The sequence below is a fragment of the Anthonomus grandis genome, chromosome 6 (assembly GCF_022605725.1).
Source record: "Anthonomus grandis grandis chromosome 6, icAntGran1.3, whole genome shotgun sequence".
Taxonomy (NCBI): Eukaryota; Metazoa; Arthropoda; class Insecta; order Coleoptera; family Curculionidae; genus Anthonomus; species Anthonomus grandis.
The window spans coordinates 24,046,333-24,066,054 of NC_065551.1; the positions used below are offsets into that span (position 1 = coordinate 24,046,333).

The window sequence follows — 19,722 nt, forward strand, 5'->3', positions numbered from 1 at the left end:
GATGAAAGTGTAGGACATGCCAAAATTATAGAATGTAAATGGGTGCTTAAGAAAAAGCGAAATAATAATGGAAATGTGTTTAAGACAAGATTTGTTGTTAAAGCGTTTCAACAAAAAGTATGTCTTTTCTAGTCCAGTTACAAAATTATCATCAATAAGAATGTTCTTAGAGTTATGTAATAATTTTGATTTAGAGGTACATCAGTTAGATGTATAGAGTTCTTTTCTAAATGGTGATATTAATAATAATATTATTTATAAAGCCTCCAAAACGATTTAGGGATATGGAAGGTAATGTTTGTAAGCTGAAAAAATCCTTATACTATCTAAAAGCCCCACCAAAAAATTGTATTATTGTTGATAATAATAAAATGTGTATTTTAATTTACGTGGATGATCTACTTCTTGCAGGGAGAGATAAAAATGAAGTTGAAAATGTAATAAAACTTTGAAGTAATTTTAAAATGAATACTTTGAGTAGAATTAAGCAGTTCTTAAGGATGACTATACAAAATTTATCTGAATCATTATCATTCATATTTGAAAACTGTTCTTAATAAATTTGAGTTATCGAATTGTAAACCATCAAAGACACCTGCGGATAGTAATTTTCATCATGAATACTGGAAAAGGAAAAAATCAAAATGTTTAGAGATAGAATAGAGATGTCGAATGGCAATTAGGTCATTAATGTATGCACTACGCAATGTTGTGTTTTAGACTTAAGCTGATATCAGATATGTGCAAGCATGTTGGTTTATTAAAAGAAATTAAAAAGATTTTAAGATATGTTCAAAGCAGCATTGATATAAACTTGGTATATCATAAGGAAAATTATAAGAAGTTAATTATAGGTTATTCAAACTTAGTACCGGTAGAAAGTTTACTTCAGGATATATATTAAAAAAATTAATTTCACAGTTTCAAGGGCTTCTTGGAAACAGTCAACCGTTAGTTTGTCTTCAACTGAAGCTAAATATACAGCTTTAATTCAATTCGTTAGTGCAGCTTATTGGCTCAGATATCTGCTTAATTATTTTAAAGCTTGTGACAGCTTTGTTCAGGTATTAGTTTTTGCGGACGATTAAAAAATGCAAGAAGCCTGAATTTCATGAAAGTCTATGGACATAAGATTTCATTTTGTGAGACATAAGTTTAAAAAGAGTGTGGTTATGATTAAATATATTAGTACACATGAGCAACAAGCCGGTTTATTTACTAAATTTTTCGGTTTTAAACAGTTTCAAAATTTATGTTTAGAATAAAATAAACATTTTAAAACAAAAAAATTTAAAAAAATGGTTAATTTAGGAAAAGGAGATTTCTTGTTGTTGGAGGTAAGTGTTGTTAAAGTACAACGAAAAATCTCAAGTAATTTTAGGGTAATAGATCTATTTATTTCTTTTTTTAAGTAAAACATTTAATATATTATTGCACTAATCGATAGCAAATTTTTTTCTAAACAATTCTTCAACTGTCGACATTTAAATATAAAAGAAAACTATTTAAATCATTCGTGGTAGTTCGTAGCTTCTTATTAATCAAAAGGCGTTTTAGTATACTTTTTAAATTTTATCAACTTCATCAAAACATTTTATTCTTTTTTTTCCTTTTTAACTAATCAACGGTTAGTTTTTAGTGATGACTTTGAATTCTTTAATTGTCATCTTTTAAATAAGAAAAAATATTATATAAAGATTTTAGTGTTGTTACCTTATCCGAACTATGCGGGCTTTATTTTCTCATATTGCACTGAAAAATGATTTATGCGTATCCATAAGCTTTGCTTAGTTTACACAATAAAATATTAATCTTTATTAAAGTATTAAAATTTATTATAATTTAATGAATAAAATACTTACTATAGAAATTTCATAGGACAATATTGACGATAAATCTGCATAAGGATGTAACAGCAAATGGCATGATTTACCTTTCCCGATAAATATTTAAGCTTATATATAAACGGTTTATATTTATGTCGAGCCAACATTATTATTTAATTTATTTTAATTATTAGATTTATTGCGTTTTAACAGCCCCGACGTATAGATAAACTCTACATCTGATAACATCTGTCCAATGGGGCCTTCTTATTTATGCTACCTATTGGTAATTATTCATTGTTATATAGCAATGTCTGAAAGGCATGAATGACTTTTTAGGTGTATGAATAAATTGGAAATATGAAATGAATTTGCAAGAACTTAATTAACAAAACAAGAAAAAGAAAGAAAATTTAATCAAAAATAATTTGATATTCTTTTTTAAATATGATTTTAAATGTTTGCTATGTAATACATATCTTCATCATTGCTTTATTATTTACAAAAAATTACGTATAATTAAAATTAATAATACACAGAAATAATCTTAAAAAATTAAATAGATAGGTGCATACAAATTAATTGGCTCTTTGTTTTTTCATAATTATACCTTTTATAATATATATCTTACTTGCTCTCTCTTATAGGGAATAATTAAGTACTAACCTGTTTAGATTCTAACAGGATAAAATCCAATACCGTATGCACCTCGGTCTTCAGCAGTACACAATAATTGTTTATGGCTCCCTATAAAAGAACTTCTACATTTAATGACTTTTTCCAGCCAAACAAAATGATTTGGCTTAAAAAACTTTAAATTTAGATTAAACTGTAATTTAACATTAATTTATTTTTTTTTAAAGTCAAATCGAAAAGTAAAATAAGAAAACTAAAATCTTGACCTTTAAAACTGGTGCAAAAGCGCGCGTGTATTAATTCGCGAAAAAGTCGTCACGATATATCAAAACAAAAGACACGCGTTAGTACCTACACGAAAACCGCAGGTGAATGCGGTGGTTCTTCACGCGAAGAAAATCGCAATACGAGCGCGATTAAAGAGAAGGCCGGGTATGATTTTACTCTCTCCGGTACTCGGATCTTCAACTGTTTCTGGGAAGAACCTGAAGAGAGTAGGCCCGTTTAATGGAGAAATGATGAGTTGGTTTACATAAAATTAGTTTTACTTAAGATTTATCTTTGTCACCTAGAATTTTTTCTTATTACTATAGTTCGAACAAAAAAAATTCAATACGCAGTAAACAAGACCAGTACCACACTGATAATAACCATTGTTGTTCAGGAGGTTCTCTTCCTACTTAATTATGAACTTAATTTATCCCTATACATTATCTGGAGATAGATCAAATGAATAATCAAGAGTAACTCGATCAGACGATTATAGGATTAAGAAATTGATTAAAATTAGGAATAGATGTTCAATGTTTAAATGAGTTAGTTAAGAGAAGGTTAATTTACCACTTTTTAGATTGTTTTACTAAATAGGCATCGCTTATAGTGAAAATAAAGAAAATAGAGAGAATATATATCCTTCGACTATAAAGAGATTAATTTACTTCCAGTATACCTCTACTTCATCCAAACTCTCAAAACAGAGAGTTGGATGAAGTTGGATGATTAGGAGCATTTTTTCATGTAGACCAGTAAGTGGGTACAAAAAAAGGTCTTTGGCGTGCAAAAGGTGGGGTAGGAATTATTTAGAAATATATTATTTATGAGTAGACCCTCTTCAAAAATCCAAATTTTCGACCTTGCGCGGGACCGCGCGCGCCGCCATCTTGGATTATAGGTACAAAGAAATAGTTTTTTAACATTATCTCCGTAATTGTTCACCTTACAACAAAACATGTTCTAAGCAAAGTTAACGACAATAAAATTTCTTATATTTTATGTATTAACAGTTTTTTTGTATGTTTAATATATAAAGAGTTAGACGGACACAAAGATGGTATTCTTAAAAAAAATACTCAGAACTCGAGATTTTTCGTATTTATAAACAGGGTTTTTTAATTTTACAAAGTACAAAGTTAAATTAATTATATACCATAAGGGCAAATAGGCAAATATATTATGTCATTTGCGCCTTGCACTACTACATATATTTAAAACTATGTCAACACAAGGTAACAATTTTTACAATACTGTTTTTGGTACGAGGCCCTATGCCTTAATTTCGAGGCAACTTAATTCAAACGCAAGGATAAAATTACTCCATTAATAACGGTTAATAGTAGCATAAAAGTCGGCGAGGAAACAGTTCCTATAAACCCACTAATATTATTCCAGAGAATGTGCATTACGAAGAAATCTGACGACGAGTTGAAGAATTACCTTAAATTTGAGCTTTCTCCATTTCCTCTGTCACTTTTCTCAGAAGACGGAATGCGTAAAGGTACGAAATCATCGTTATATTCTGCATTTACGCAATGTACCGAAAGTGTCTACCTCGGACATAACAAAATCAATGTTCTGGATGGAGGGTATCTGTTACACAAAGTTCTATGGCATCGTAATGATTCTTTTAAGTCAATATGCGAAAAATATATTCAGTATGTAAAAAATCACTATGGTTCCAATGCAGTCGTTGTTTTTGATGGATATCCGGAAGGTCGCCAAAAAAGTACAAAGGCAGCAGAACGACTACGCCGCCGCCGATCAAAGAGGCAAACAACTGTCGATGTTATTTTTGAGGAATCAATGTTGGTTCAAGTTTCGCAAGAACCATTTTTAGACAATAAAAGCAACAAACTTCGCCTGATTTCGATGTTGACAAAAAAATTTAAAGAAACCACTATTACAGTTAAGCAGGCTGAATAAGATGCTGAATTTATGATTGTGAATGCAGCGATTTCCTTAGGATCAACATTAGATGCAGTTTTGATCATCGGAGAAGACGTGGATCTTTTAGTTCTACTAACAGCGTTGATGTCGCCACATCTAGACAACATTGACTTTTGCAAACCTGGGAAAGGTAAAAATCCTGAAAGAGTGTACTCTGCAAAGGGCTTACAACAAAAAGAGGCAGCTGAGAACATTCTCTTCCTTCATGCGTTTAGTGGCTGTGACACAACATCGTCCCTTTTTAACCAAGGAAAACTGAAATTTTCATCAATTATTCAAAAATACCCCAAACTCACTGGCATCATTGACGTCTTTAAACAACATGACGCCACACCAGCATGTATTGAGAAAAGAGGAGCACAGTTTCTTGTCGTTTTGTATGGCGGTGACATGGAAAAAGAGACCCTAGAAGAACTTCGATACAAATTTTTTGTAAGATCATCCACAAAAAATAGATTTAATCTTGCCTCTCTCCCACCAACTAGAAACGCCGCACGGTATCATTCATCTAGAACATACAATCAAGTTCAACAATGGTATAGAATTCAAAAAAAGGCAGACGACTGGGGATGGAAACCTGGTGCAAATGGTTTTTCTCCCGTAACTATGACAGATGAATCAGCTCCAGAAATATTATTAAAAATTATCTCATGTCATTATAAAAAAGGATGCGGAGAAGCATGTAGCTAAAAAGCTGGACTGAATTGCTCTATTATGTGTAGATTCTGTAATGGTCAGACATGCGACAATGCTACTATTATCAATTGAGAACCCAATTATCCAAAGAACTAGTAATGACTTAGATGACGAAATTCAGGACGAAGACATAAATTAACCGTGACCATCTAAAAGAGAAACTGAAACGTAAATGAAAAGTGAAATATGTGGAGTAGGCCTACAGGGGACACCATGGTAAAAAAAACACGCCGATTAGCTTTACCTCATGGTGGTGTGGAAATAAGCTTTCAGTTTGCATTGCAAACTGAGTATTGTTTCAATTTCGTGACAGATATGTAATTAAATATGACATTTTACTATCAACGATAGCGAAAAAATATCACCTCTTTTAACAAGGGTAACAAAATTACTGAAATAGCTAAAAACATAGTGTTGTTTGAAGTATTTTTTTAAAGAACTTCATGTTTGTGTCCGTGTAAATCTTTGTATATTAGAGGTATAAAAAAAGTGTAAATACATAAAATGTGGGAAATTTTGTTTTCTTTAATTTTGTTTATGTCATACTTTGTCGTAAAATTAACCATTACGGACAGAATGCCAAAAAACCTTTTGTATGTGTAATCCAAGATGGCGACGCGCGCGGTCTTCCCCCAAGGTCGAAATTTTGTATTTTTGGTCACAGTCTACCCGTAACTAATATATTCCAAAATAACTTCTACCCCACCTTTTGCAAGGTAAAAAGCCCTACTGCCTGGACTAATGGGTATTTCTTTGATCATTGATAAAGAAAATGCCAAAAGATAAAATTAATACAAGAAAACTGGATAAGAGCAATTAATCACAAAAGATTTGAAAAATTGATAGTAGTGTAGGAAGATATATTGGCTTAGGAAATGTTAACTTTCTATTTTTTTCATTAATTTTCTAAACAGTCGTCATGGTAAAAATGAGAGAAAATATTTTAGTATTACGTGGAAAACGTTAATTATTCTTTTTACAGATCTAAAGCAATGCAATTTGGCTTTAATTTTTTTCCGAAAAAAAACAACAAAAAATAAATTTCTATAATCAAATTTTAAAGAAGTGATTTAGATCTATATCAACCAGTCAATGACATAGATATAGAAAATATACAAAAGAAGTTAACTGATAAGCTTAATCGTTGTTTGCTGACATGAAGTTGAAGTGATATAACCGTATCACCTATGTATAATAATCCTTAAGATAAGAAGTTGATTCTTTGGAGAAGTAAATTATAAAATAATCTTTGTATGAGCCTATGAAAAGCAAATCACAAATATAAAAAGACTCATATATCGTATTGTATCGACCACCATATCGTAGAAAATCAACAGTAGAAAGTAGATAAAGTATTATAAAATATAAACCTCTCATATTTTACTTAAGTGTAAAAAAAGCCGATAATACATGAATTGAACTGGCCATATACCAGGAGCTTTAATCATAAGAGGATAAAAAGTATATTTACAATTGAATACAATAACAAAACACGCAGATAAAGGGTTTATTAAAATACCTGCTATAATTCAGTTGAGGATTATGAAGATACAATAGTTCAATAAGACTCTAATAGTTCAATGAACTTTCTAGATCTATGGAACTATTTAGACCATCACACAGATGTAGTAAAAAATATTCAATAAAAACTGATAAATAAACAATATTTCTGAATAGTACTGGTCTTTTGATTAGGAACTCATAGAATGACAGTGAGGATAAGAGCACCAATAGCAGCTTTGCATTTAAAAACGTAACAATATTAATATTTAAGAAGTAATTTAGGTTCATCCCATCATGCCAATCGCAAAGGAAGGTTATTAGAACAAGCATCTTATAGAGTAGATGAAAGAAGCGAAAACGACTATAAAACATGGTTTTATTAAATTTTCAATGGAGAATAAGGCTTAAATACAGTAAAAATACTATAGTACAAAATATAACCTGCAGGTTGCAAAAAATGTCAAAAAGCCAACTGCACTATAAGTAGATAATAATTCACAGGATTCTTCAGACTAATAAGAATTTAGTCAAAGACTAAGCAAATAAAAGAAGATCTAATTGATCAAACGACCTTAGTTCTACAGAACTTTCTTGACAATTTTTTTATCAAGTTCATAACTGATATTCAGCAAATCATACTTTCGGCGAGGTTTCTTAGCATGAAAGTGAGGAGAAAAACACAAAAAGCAGCTTTATTGGTTTAGACATACCATCTATGTAGATTATTGTCGTGAAAAGTGAAAAAAATTCTGCAAATCTATCAGTATCATAAGTTTCCTTTATTTTAAAGATTTCCAATTTTTTATATAGTTTGTCTGCATCTACAAGTTTCAGTAATGACTATATTTCCATTAGTGGGAATTTAATACTGTTGTAGATTATTTCCATTAGTCTAGAGTAGTTTTTTTGGAATCGAACATTAAAACCTACTTATTATCAAATTTATTTATGGAAACGAGAGGTTAAGAAGAGTTTTGAGGTTAATTTTTTAGAGTTGAAATTTTTTGCCTTTTTTATGCTTATCTAATGGAATTTCTGGCAATATAATCTTCAGTTTTTTTTGTAAGTGAAACATTAAAGACCTAGGTAGTAAGAAGCAATTTTTCATAGTTATTTATTCAGTTATTGATCAAAAGAATGCCCATAGAGGAAGTTTACAAATATCTATGACAATAAGACTAAAGTAGATAAAAGCATTAAACTGAGATTAAAACTTGACATTGAATAGATATTGGCTCAGAGAAGGTTAATTTGCGACTTTTTCTATTGTTTTTATAAACAGCCATCATAGTGAAAATAAAGCAAAATATTTCAGTTTTATGTAAAAAAAGTTAATTATCTTTTTAAAAGATCTGAGACAATTTAATTAAGCTTTAATTTCTTTCTGAGAAAAATCTTGGATGGATGACTTAGATCCACATCAGCATGTCATAGAAAAGTCAACAGTATAAATTAGTTAAGATATTAGAAAATATAACTTTTCATATTTTAGTAATATAGAAAAGATGTTGGTAAATTAATAAAACTGGCAATATACCATGAACTTTAATCATAAAATATATAAAAAGTAGATTTATCATTTAATACATTAATACATAAACAGATGAAGGGTTTATTGTAATAACTGCTATAATTTAGTTGAAAATTATGAGGACACAATAGGTAAATAACTAAATTAACTTTATTGATTTTCTTAAACTATCTAGACTATCACCCAGATGTGGTAAAATATATATTCAGTAAAAACTGATAAATATACAAGTTTTCTGAAAAATACTGCTCTTTTAATAAACTCTAAGAAACTAATAGAACTCAAGAAAAGATAAGAGTACTAATGCAGCTTTATAAGAGCAGGTTTACGTTTAAATGCAAAATAATATTAGTAAAAATATCCAATTACATTAAAAGACATTCAAGTCTTGTGATATCCAATGAGAAGGTTAATTTGCAAACTTTGGCAAAGGAGTTACCTAGCTTAACGATAATGAAGAAAACGCAGGTATAGCTTTTATATGGTAAAAGAGACAGCGAATTCTTAATATCCCATCTTAGAAAAGAAAAGTTAGGTTCACACCAGCAAAAACTGTTCTACAGCAAAGGTAGGCTAATAGAACAAGTATCTTATGGTGAAAAAAGTGACAACAATTATAAAACATAGTGTAATCATGTTTTGAATATAGAATAAATCTTTGATTAATTAAAAATACTGGCAAAATATGAAGGATTTCAAAAAGCTACATTCGCAGGATTATTCAGACTTTATTGAGCATTCCATAAAAAAATATGTAGATGAGGGTGATAAGAGCTATAATTTAGCCAAACACTATGAGAACACAAGAATATATTAATGATTAAACGGTCTTTCTATATCTTCTGAACTGTTTAGTCAAACTCTGTATGAAAGTCATGAAAGATATTCAGCAGCGTAGTAAATCGTATTTTTGGTGAGGTTTCTTAGTATATACAGGTGAGAATAAGAAGATAAAAAACATCTTTAAAAACGTAGAAATAACATTTAGACCTATAGAAGAAGAGAAAGATTATTTAAGGTGGACTGTTACATTGAATTATGAAAAGCTCATGTAAATGTATCAGGAGCAGGAAAAAATATGCCTTAAACTTGTGGTTATATTAGTAAATTCAATTTTTTTTATTTCAAAGATTTCCTATATCTTAAAATACATGTTACATTTACCAAAACTTAATACTCTTCTAGACTACTGCCTATAATATAGTAAAGTTTTTTTGGATTTGAATAATAGAATTTGACTATTATTATATCCATTTTCTTTATAAAAAAGAAAGTTTAACTAAAGTTTTGTGGTCCATAAATGAGTTTAACTTTCTGAAATTTGTCAATATCCATTGTGCCTATTTCTCTTAGTTTTCAGTTCTAACCTCAATTTCTTCAGTATTTTTAAAATAGAAGGTATTGATGATAATACATACCCAGGCAGTAACGTAACGCTTAAAATTGTTAAACGATGTAATTATAGGTCATCTTTTTCTTTTAGTGTTAAATACCGTGGTTATCAAATGCTTGACCTCTTTCCAACATCAATATTGCAACGTGTTTATATTATATTCTTCTAGTAAAAAGCAATCGAATAATAAAAACAAATTTTGAATTTTGACTCAGTCAAGCAACTTTACTAAAACTTTGATAAAAGACTAAAAACTTCATGAGCTTGAATAAAACGTTGTGGAATAACCTCACCCAACCATTTCTTGCAATAAAATGGTATTGAACTTGATACCGATCGGCAAGAAATTAAATCTATCAGATAAAGACATGTGTTCGATCTCTTGTCTTTAATACTTTCTTTATTTTTGCCACGGGCTATGTTTATAGAAAAAGGTAATCGCTCTAGTCAAGTATTTACCACATTCATTCATTTAACCATGTCTGTCGAGCACAAGAGAAATGCAAAATTATTTTATTTAAGTATTTTTTCTGTTTAGCATATTTTGGCACTTTAAATGCATTGGAACAAGCAGAGAACTTATGTTTCAGGTAGACCATATCATACTTAATTATTATTTCATTCATTAAACTTAATAATGTATGTTAAGATCACTTTAGTGCTAATTGGCGAAAAAAATTTCAATTAAGAACGTCCCACTTAGACTAAGTCAACATTGTTAAACCAGATTTTGGAAACTAAGTCAATGACTACAGATGTACGATGATCAGTTTTTGTATATTGCAAATTTTATAACATTTACCTTAAGGACATCTCGAGGATATCCAGAATTTCGTCATCTTTTTCAAACAGGAACCAGTTGGAGGTCTCCAGGATGTACTGAAGGACTTCGGTATCTTTTATTTTAACATCCAAGGTCTGTATACCCTTCTTCTTTTTGAACTTTAAACAACCAGTTCTTCTTGCTATTTTTGTGTATTTTGCGCTGTACTTTTTGTATATGGACATTTTTATTTTGGTTTATAAAAACTTAGTTGATATATGAATATAACTCTTTGGCACGACACCAGACACTAAACTAATGACGTTTTCCGTTTGAAGAAAAGCAAACTTCCTTCCCAAAAACCGAACATTTAACCATAAGGTAAAACAAATACTGTTTACTTATTTTATGCAATGTTTAATTTCCTAGTAAAAGCCTAAAAATTACAGTGATGGAACAATAGTTTACGCTTGCGAAAATAAATATTATAGGTAATTTACGTGTTATTGCTAAAGATGATGGGTCTGCTGATTGTCGTTGGATTAAGACATTTTTAATGTTGGGGTTGAGTATGGGTCAAGTGCTTAACTTGATATTGAAAAAAATGTCCTAATTTAAAGTATTAATTTTGTAATTTTTATTGGAAGACTTTTTTAAGAATGAACGGAACTGGACATTTATACCGATTTTTTTTTCATTTTCTAATATATATAACTATCTCAGTAAAAAGTATCATAAATAATAGAATTATTAAACATAATATTATTTTTATATGTAAGTGAATATAAACTACGTCAGAAAAATACAATATCCAGAAAATCAAGAACTCTTAGTGGAACTCAAAAAAATAAATAAAGAAAAAACAAACCAAGCAAAAAATATCTTTTATTAGCAGCACCACATACCCATCTCACTCCAAAATATTACAAATCATGCAATACTGAAATGATTATTTTTATATGTAAGTGGTTAAACTACAATAATAAAAGCATAATTTTGCGAAGATTTTTGAATGAATAGAGAATTAAAATAATTATATTTCAAAATACAATTGGAAATTTTTAGTTTGTTTAAAGAACTTAAAAGAAAACATATTTTTTTAAATTTTAACTTAAGTTGGGGCCTTTGATGGGGATGTATTAGTAGTGTGCTCAATATATTATTGAAACATTTTATTTTTAGTTTTGCCGAATAAAATGTCGAAAAAATTATTTTAAGCTTTAAAAATATATATTTATTTTTTATTACGGTAGTATTTTCTTTAATGTAAAAATGTATTTCTTTATAACAAGAAAGGATTAATTTTTTAGAATATATATTCAGATATTACATTTCAGATATTTTTCTATGTAATTCTTAATTTTGACATTTGATTTCGAAATTTTTATAAAAATATAATTATTTTAAAAACGAGATTATTTAACAAAATCAAAGAAAAATTTTAAGTTTTTGGGGCCAAGTTAGTCAATTGATTTGCTTACATATATACACTACTAAACACGATGACTTACGATTACTAGAAATATTTGCTTATACCATATTTATGTCCAATTTAAATATCGTGCCAATATTCCGAACTAAACTGTCAACTGGCCTCCTAGCGGTGGCCTTGCGACTTATATCCCAGGAGACCATGGTTCCAGAAGATTCTCTAACCTTCCATGCTATCAAGAGATGTCATGCGAGGTACCCGCTTGTGTCATTGACGGAGGACAGTTGGTATTCACGACATTGCCAATATAGTTACACTGCCCTCTCCCTAAGCTCACTTTGTCACGAAATGTCAACCCAGTGAAATCTTTTCTCACTTTTCCCAGCATCTTTGTTACTCCAAGATGTACTCCTACCTTGGATTTCGTCTAGCAACTCCGAAATCTGACATTTTAAGCCCAATGATTTGCCTTCTTTCCTCTTTGCCATCGTACTCCACCACTATCATCTTCCAAAATTAGGGAGTTCCATTTGAACTCCCTTGTGTGTGACTTGACATTGATTTGACTTCTTCCCAAGTTGACCCCCTTCCCTTCATTTATTCAGGTTAGGACTATCTGGACATCGGGATCTTCCTTTTAGTCTCTTATAAGATCCCCATTTGGCAGTATTATCGACGATGGTAGTTCTTAACAAGTAAGCATCTTTTCCAATTTTTTTATGTAGGTGCGCTTGTCAGAACCTGTTTTAGGCGATCGAAGGTTTTCTGACAGTCTTTGGACCACTGGTATTTTTGTCCTCCTTCTGTCAAGGGTTTTGCGATGTCGGAAAATACCTGCACATAGCGTCGGTCGTAAAAGCATAATTCCAAGAAGCTTCGTAGCTTGCCTTATCAACCGCAACTCCTTGACTGGAAACGACGCGAACCGTATACGATACGCTCTTTGAAAAAGATGACATTGCTTTGGGCTCAACTTTAATCCAAAACACAATTATGTCATCAAGATAAGCCAGGACAGTCCCTTTACAATCTCTCTGCAGAGTCCAAATGGCATCACCTTAAATTACCATAATTCATTACTCACCGTAAAAGCCATATTCTCCCCATCTTCAGGGGTCAATTTAACTTTTTAGTATTCACTTTTCAGATCTAGCGTGGAAAAGATCTTCGATCCAGCTAAGGTGTCCAAAGTGTCATCAATGCGATGAAGAGAATAGCTGTCTTTTTTAGTCATGTTATTAAGCTGCCGGTTATCTACGCAGAATCTGATCGAGCCGTCTTTTTTCTTTACCAGTAACACCGGTGAAGACCATAGACTGTTAGATGGTTTTCAAATGCCTTCCTTGTCCGTACTCTCAATAATCTTTATTTAATTTACTAAACACACTTACACACAATCGATGTTATTTGAGGAAATGTTTTGGGTATTAGATGCTTTTTCGGGTAGTTTTATTTAGGTTAAAGTCGGTTTTAAATTTTATTTTATAAAATAAAACTCCGGGAGCAGTTCGCCGAACTTGAAAGAGAAACAATCTTTTTGAGCAAGAGAAATTTATCACCGATTCGTTTTTTTTCGAATTATAAGTTTGTTGTTGTTGTTTTATGTGTCTCTCGTTTTTGGATCTTATATCGTGGCTATTTTTTTCTTTCTTTCACTTCTTTACGTTAAATAGTAATAAATTAAACTACAAGTAACGGATCTCAAATATATTGGAATATAAAAGCAAAGGATTACAGGTGTTTCGGCTGTGTTAAGTATTCTCCTATCTTCTGGAAGGAAGAAATAGGAATAATAACCTTTACTAATTTACACTACAATTATAAACTAATAATTTTATACATTGTGTATTTACTAACAAAAAAAAATTTTTAAAATAACACTACATGATACAAGTAAGGCCTACGCTAGCTACTATTAACACATACTCAATTTTTATATATTCCTTATTTTATTTTTTGTTTTTAAGCTTAACTTTATTTTGTTTTATTTATATGTTTAATATATGGTAAGTAGTATTCGTCCCATTTTATCAATTTTAACTTCTAACTTCTAGCCTTAATTTGTATCATGTAGTATTGTTTTTTGTTTTTTTTTTTCAATTATTAGTGAAAACACGAGGTATGAAGTTATTAGTTTGTTATTTAAGTGTAAACTAAGGTTAATTATTAAGCGTTCGTAAAGCTTTTTATTCCTTTTTTTTTCTTACGTGAAACACATGCAATCCCCGTTGACTTTATATTCCAATATATTTCAGACTTTTGACTGGCTTTAATTTATTACTATTTAATACTACCCAGATGTCGAAGTAAGAAGTAGCTTACAAGTGATTCCTATTTCCTTTAATTTTTAAACTATAATATATTTCTATCTTTATACTACTCTTACTAACCTAGTAAAGAGCCGTAAATGCCCTTATAATATGAACTCTACCTTAAAACCTACTTTAATGAGTCTAAATCTCTCTAGTTATAAATTTGGTCGTCGTGTGTTGACGCAATAGGTTAAAGTACTTAACCCATTATAATGTAATGTAAAAAAGGTTAAATTAAGTATACGTAAAGACATCCCATTGTTTACACCTGCCATACTGAACAACTGTTCCATTTTCTTATCTTTGGGGCTACATATAAGCTGAGGTCCTTTAATGAAGATAAAAAGTAAATAAATACGATCCACTAGAACTCTCCAGTGACATAAAATTAAATCATTGTATCTCCCTCTATTTGAGAAAGAAGTCAGCTCCTCCGAATAGATGTCTTTTAACTAACCATTTGTTTATTATGAAAATGTTATACCGGGTGGTGCGTCGCCGAGCGGAACATAGGAAAACCCATGTAAATTTTAAGGGGGTCAATTATTGGCTTCCCTGTACATTTTATAGAAAAAATTTAAGATAACTTTTTGAAGAGACCAATCTGGCAAACCCTCGTGCAAAGATTTAAAATTTTAGATTTTAATAAGCGAATCTTGAATTATTCAATTAAATGTAATTGCAAAATTACCAAATTTTCGGTTCAGATAAAACCAAACGGGCACCAGTAAAATGAATACTGTGACTGACGTGAGGAAAAGTGTCAATAAATCAGTGACAGTCGATATTTGAAAACAAGTATGAATTATTCAATCGACGAAAAAATAGATATAAATATTTAATATAACTTCATCGTTATATTAAATAAAAGTTTAGATAAAAAAGTAATGTTAACGTGTCTTACTTTGAATGTATGGTTGTGGGATTGATAAAACGAAAAAAAAAAACATTTCTTGTATTCGGCTGTACGTCAGATTTGACAAAGCCTTATAACAAATTGTGTCCTGGTGGCTGGTGTCTGGTTTTACCTGAACCGAAAATTTGGTAATTTTGCAATTACATTTAATTGAATAATTGAAATTAATGTTGTAAATGTTGTAAATTAAATGAATAATTGAAAAGATTCGCTTATGAAAATTTTTTGAAACTTTGCACGAGGGTTTGCCAGATTGGTCTCTTCAAAAAGTTATCTTACACTTTTTCTGTAAAATGTACAGGGAAGCCAATAATTGACCCCCTTAAAATTTACATGGGATTTCCTATGGTCCACTCGGCGACGCACCACCCGGTATATTTACCCTCAACTATTGAATTTTTGTCCTATTCAGCATTTTACAATTAAAGTCTTACTCTATTCGCCTCTTTTTCTATCAATTTTTGCTACTCTACTAACTTACCTCTTAGATTCTTGTTCCAATTTTTCATGAAACATTTTACAATCCATCATATTGTAATTCTGAAAAATGAACTCGGAACATACCGACGTTGTCTCATATCCAAACTTTTTCCCGGATGGTCTTACAAGCACAAAGTCTGGATGTATAAACGTTTCTTCGAAAATAACTGGGTTCTTCGGATAATATAAAACTTTTTTGCTGTAATCTGAATATATATTTTTAGAAGACACGTGAAGCTTTAATAAGCTTAGTATACACATTATTAAACATATAATTTACACATCACCACTCGAAATAAATGTAAAGGTTCGTCTTTTTCGGCACTATATATGAAAGAAAACGGTTATTCATAAAAAAACGCGTAAACGTTATAAACCTACACCCAAGTAGTACTACTTGTTGAACAAAGACATGTATTCTTGCACCACTAATTCCACTTGATGGTTCATGTAAGCATACAAGAAAACTATTTTGTTTATTTTGTTGTTATGCATTAAGCTATGAGAATTTAAAAATGACCTTAACGCTCTAAACTGTTAGAAGAGAATGAAAATAAAATCTTAAAATGAAATTTTTTTGTAAGTAGTTTCGGTCATGGTAGATTAAACGAAATTAATCTACTATATAGTTTTGACGGTGATTGGTAGTTTTTTGTACCAGCAGCAGAGATTTATGAGAAGAAAGCGAAATTCAATTTCGGTGTCGTTGAAATGTCTCTCTTGGGAGTTTGCGGTCTGACCATAAATGATTGGGTTTGTAAATAGTAGAGGAGACTTTTAGGCGTTTTAAAGTAATGTTGGAACGTTTTTGTCATGATTTTTATGTTTTGGTTGATTTTCACTTTTTTTTTGTGTGACATTGACATTCACCTAAAATTCAATTTGTTTAATAAATAATTCCTTAGTTTGAGATAAAAAACTATTTACATATTATTACAAATAATTATAAAATATTTTTAAAATTTGTTTGCATATTTTGAAGAGAAAAATTAATTATAAATGGCGAGTTCGAAAAGCGTCTAAAATCCGCGTTGTGAGAAAATCAATAAAAACCTTTTAGAGCTAAAACTACTTGAAAAGATGTAGATCTCATGGTTGGCAAAGTGTTTTTAAGGGTAGTTTTTCAAAGAATAAAATTAACTACTAATGACAGATTAATTCTGTATATAAACAGATATAGATAAACATTTATTCATTTTTTATATTATTCTATACAAAGGAAAAATAGAACATGAAAATTGATATCTGAATCATTTTAAAAATCATTTTTAGCGTTTGTGGTTTTCGATCATGTGATGTGGTAAAAAAAATGCCAATGCTTCACCTTGGTTATAAGTCATTACCTTCTTGATGTCCAGAGGTCCAAGAACGTTTCCTTCTTAGCACCGGCACCTCGAGTGCTTCAGGCTTTTTTATAGTAATCAGGCTACCAGTTCTTAAAATCAGTAATATAAGTGTATCAGATATGCTTTACAGTAAAAGGCTGCTTTTTCCTGGAAGTCAATATTAAGTCCTCATATTCTTTTGGAATGTAAATTGATCATGTTTTTTTAAATTCCATTTTGCACAGCCAAAATCCCGGTCACATGGCAAAAACGAATGGTCTCTTACTGGAAAATAGTGATAAATTTTGTTAAATCTCTTGGTTGCCTGTAATGCTAAGAGGAAACGAGCCATTGTTTGGTTTCGGTTCGCCCTGCACATCATAAATGCAGTTCAGTGATTTCAGGGAGTATATGTATGTTTCATTAAGTAGTGTACACACTTCATTAGGTCCCTTTTTGAACTTGAGCTTCATAGTAAGTATAAAAATAGCCAGTATTATCCTTAAGGTTGTGTATTTGAAATGTGAATACCCAGAGCTAAAATAAAATATTTCCTGGACTGGAATATGCGGGAGTGGCATGTTTTGCATATAACCAAAGGTTAGTCCCATCAGTTCTGATCGTTCAGTACAAAGGGTTTGCACTTCTTTAATTTTGTTATAAAACTTTTTCGCCTGCATTTTATGAACCATCAGTTCAGCTGAAACTACTCTCTTCGCATTATCTTTCTATCTTAATCATTATCTATCTTTATGCAACTTGGGGTTTTCCAAACTTCAAATTAAGGTTTTCGTTGAAATACTTATAATTCGTATTTAACTAGGTTTTCCAACTCTGATTATTTATTATTTATTATTATATCGGGATTGGATATTTTTCGACAAAAACGCTATGCATTTTCTTTACAGTCAAACATGCATTTAAATAACGAATGGGTTTGGAGGAATAATGTGAAACTTTGACCGGAAACGTCTGAATGTGGTCTTTAATTTTTTGAGTCCATTCATCACATAATGTACGAGGTCTATTATTATGCTACCTCTAAGATCGTTTGGTGATTTACCTGCCAAAAGTAGGGTTTAGGCGTTGAACTTGGCAGTGTGATATGGCATGAAGACTTATAAATACCTGTTTGCATACGGAAATTCTATTTGAGCCTTTTAAGATAAAGTACGAAAAGTTTGATTTTCTTTCTTGTTGGTTTTCCGCACTTCTTACGCGATGTCTCTCGATTCGTTTAGCTTTCGTTAGTCCTTTTATATAAGTATCTTGTTCCTTTTTCGGCGAATACGGCTGAGTAGATTAGTTAACACACTTTTTCTTTCTTCCTCAGTAAACTGATCTATGCATTTCTTTGTATAACTGAAAAATAAAACAGCTATTTTGATTTAAACTTAACTTGTTGCCAAAACTTATCCCTTGACTAGCAGTACATCGAGTGTAAGCGCATTGATAAGTACATTGAGTGTTCGTATTATACGCTCAAAAAACTAACCATACTAACCCAAACTCTTAATAAAAAATATTTATTTGTTCAAAAATAAATGAAAAAAAGAAAAATAAAGATAAAAAAAATTAATCCACTAAGTTCAATCAATCGATGTACGTATAATCCGAATTGCTGCTAATCGAAGTGTTAAACTTATTAACTTAGCTACACGCAGGGCCTACATTTTTTGCATTAACATAGTTTCCCTTCTTAGAAACATGCCCGACCTTACAAAGGTGCTATTTTTATCGCATTATAATTCCAACTAGCAACATTATTTTTTCCTTTTCTGCTGGCACAAGTTTCACTAACTTCTTCATTATTACTGGATGACATAATTTTATTTTACTTTAAATTAATAATAAAACGCCGCTATCTTACAAATTTCAAATTTTGGACTTGGTTTTCAAACTTACCGATTCAATTATAGTATTATAATATAGTAATATTAATTATAGTACTAATGCCCCTATTTAACCATTTTTTATTTTTGAAAACGTACATCACCATCCATTGACATTTTCCTGTTCGAATAAATAAAAAAAAGACTCATGTTCAATAGTAGAAGTATTTTTCGGGTATACGCTTGATTTATTAAACATCCTTAGGAATCAAGGATCCAAGGAATCTAAATCATGAAGAGAAACATTTTTGAAGCATCCTATCTAAATCTAGCGTGCAATTATGCTAACATGTTACAAATAAATAATATTCTTAACTCATACAGAAACTTTCTATATCTTTGTTTTACAAATATTGTTTAAAAGCAGCAGCCTTAAATTGCACCATGAATGTTGCATAGCATCACTCAGCTTATGAATTATCAATTCGTGTTAATAACACCAGTAGTCCCAGTCGTCAATTATAGAAATTATTCATAGAGGAAAACAGCATATAAAAAATATAAAACTTCTAAATCAGAACATAGAATTTTCACACTTTAAGAAGTAGATGCAAGGTTGTAAATGATTTTTGCTGTAAATTCTACATTACTAAAATTAGTCATCATGTAACTCAAAATTGAAATAACTTTTGGAAATATTGAAACAAAATGTCAGATTTGCTGAAGGTGGTCAGGATACAGTTAATTTGTTTGTGCATTATTTTTCAGCACCTTACAAAAAACATGAAGGTATATAAAATGTTGGTTACAATCTTGATTTTGATTTTATTAACTATTATATCTCTAACTGATAT

General features: G+C 30.4%; 1 protein-coding gene across 3 annotated transcripts in view; it reads right to left on the reverse strand.

Annotated features, from left to right (window-relative positions):
* LOC126737079 (espin) overlaps positions 1-10,831 on the reverse strand; it is a 101,548-nt gene extending 90,717 nt beyond the window's left edge. For 2 of the 3 annotated variants that reach the window (XM_050441777.1, XM_050441776.1), the window contains exon 1: positions 10,611-10,831. In XM_050441777.1, coding sequence (XP_050297734.1) covers positions 10,611-10,816 — 206 coding nt within the window. In that variant the 5' untranslated portion in view covers positions 10,817-10,831. Of the gene's footprint in view, positions 1-2,492; positions 2,574-2,728; positions 2,797-10,610 lie in introns of those variants that run through there. The other variant, XM_050441779.1, reaches the window with a different exon arrangement.
* Positions 10,832-19,722: the final 8,891 nt, after the last annotated feature.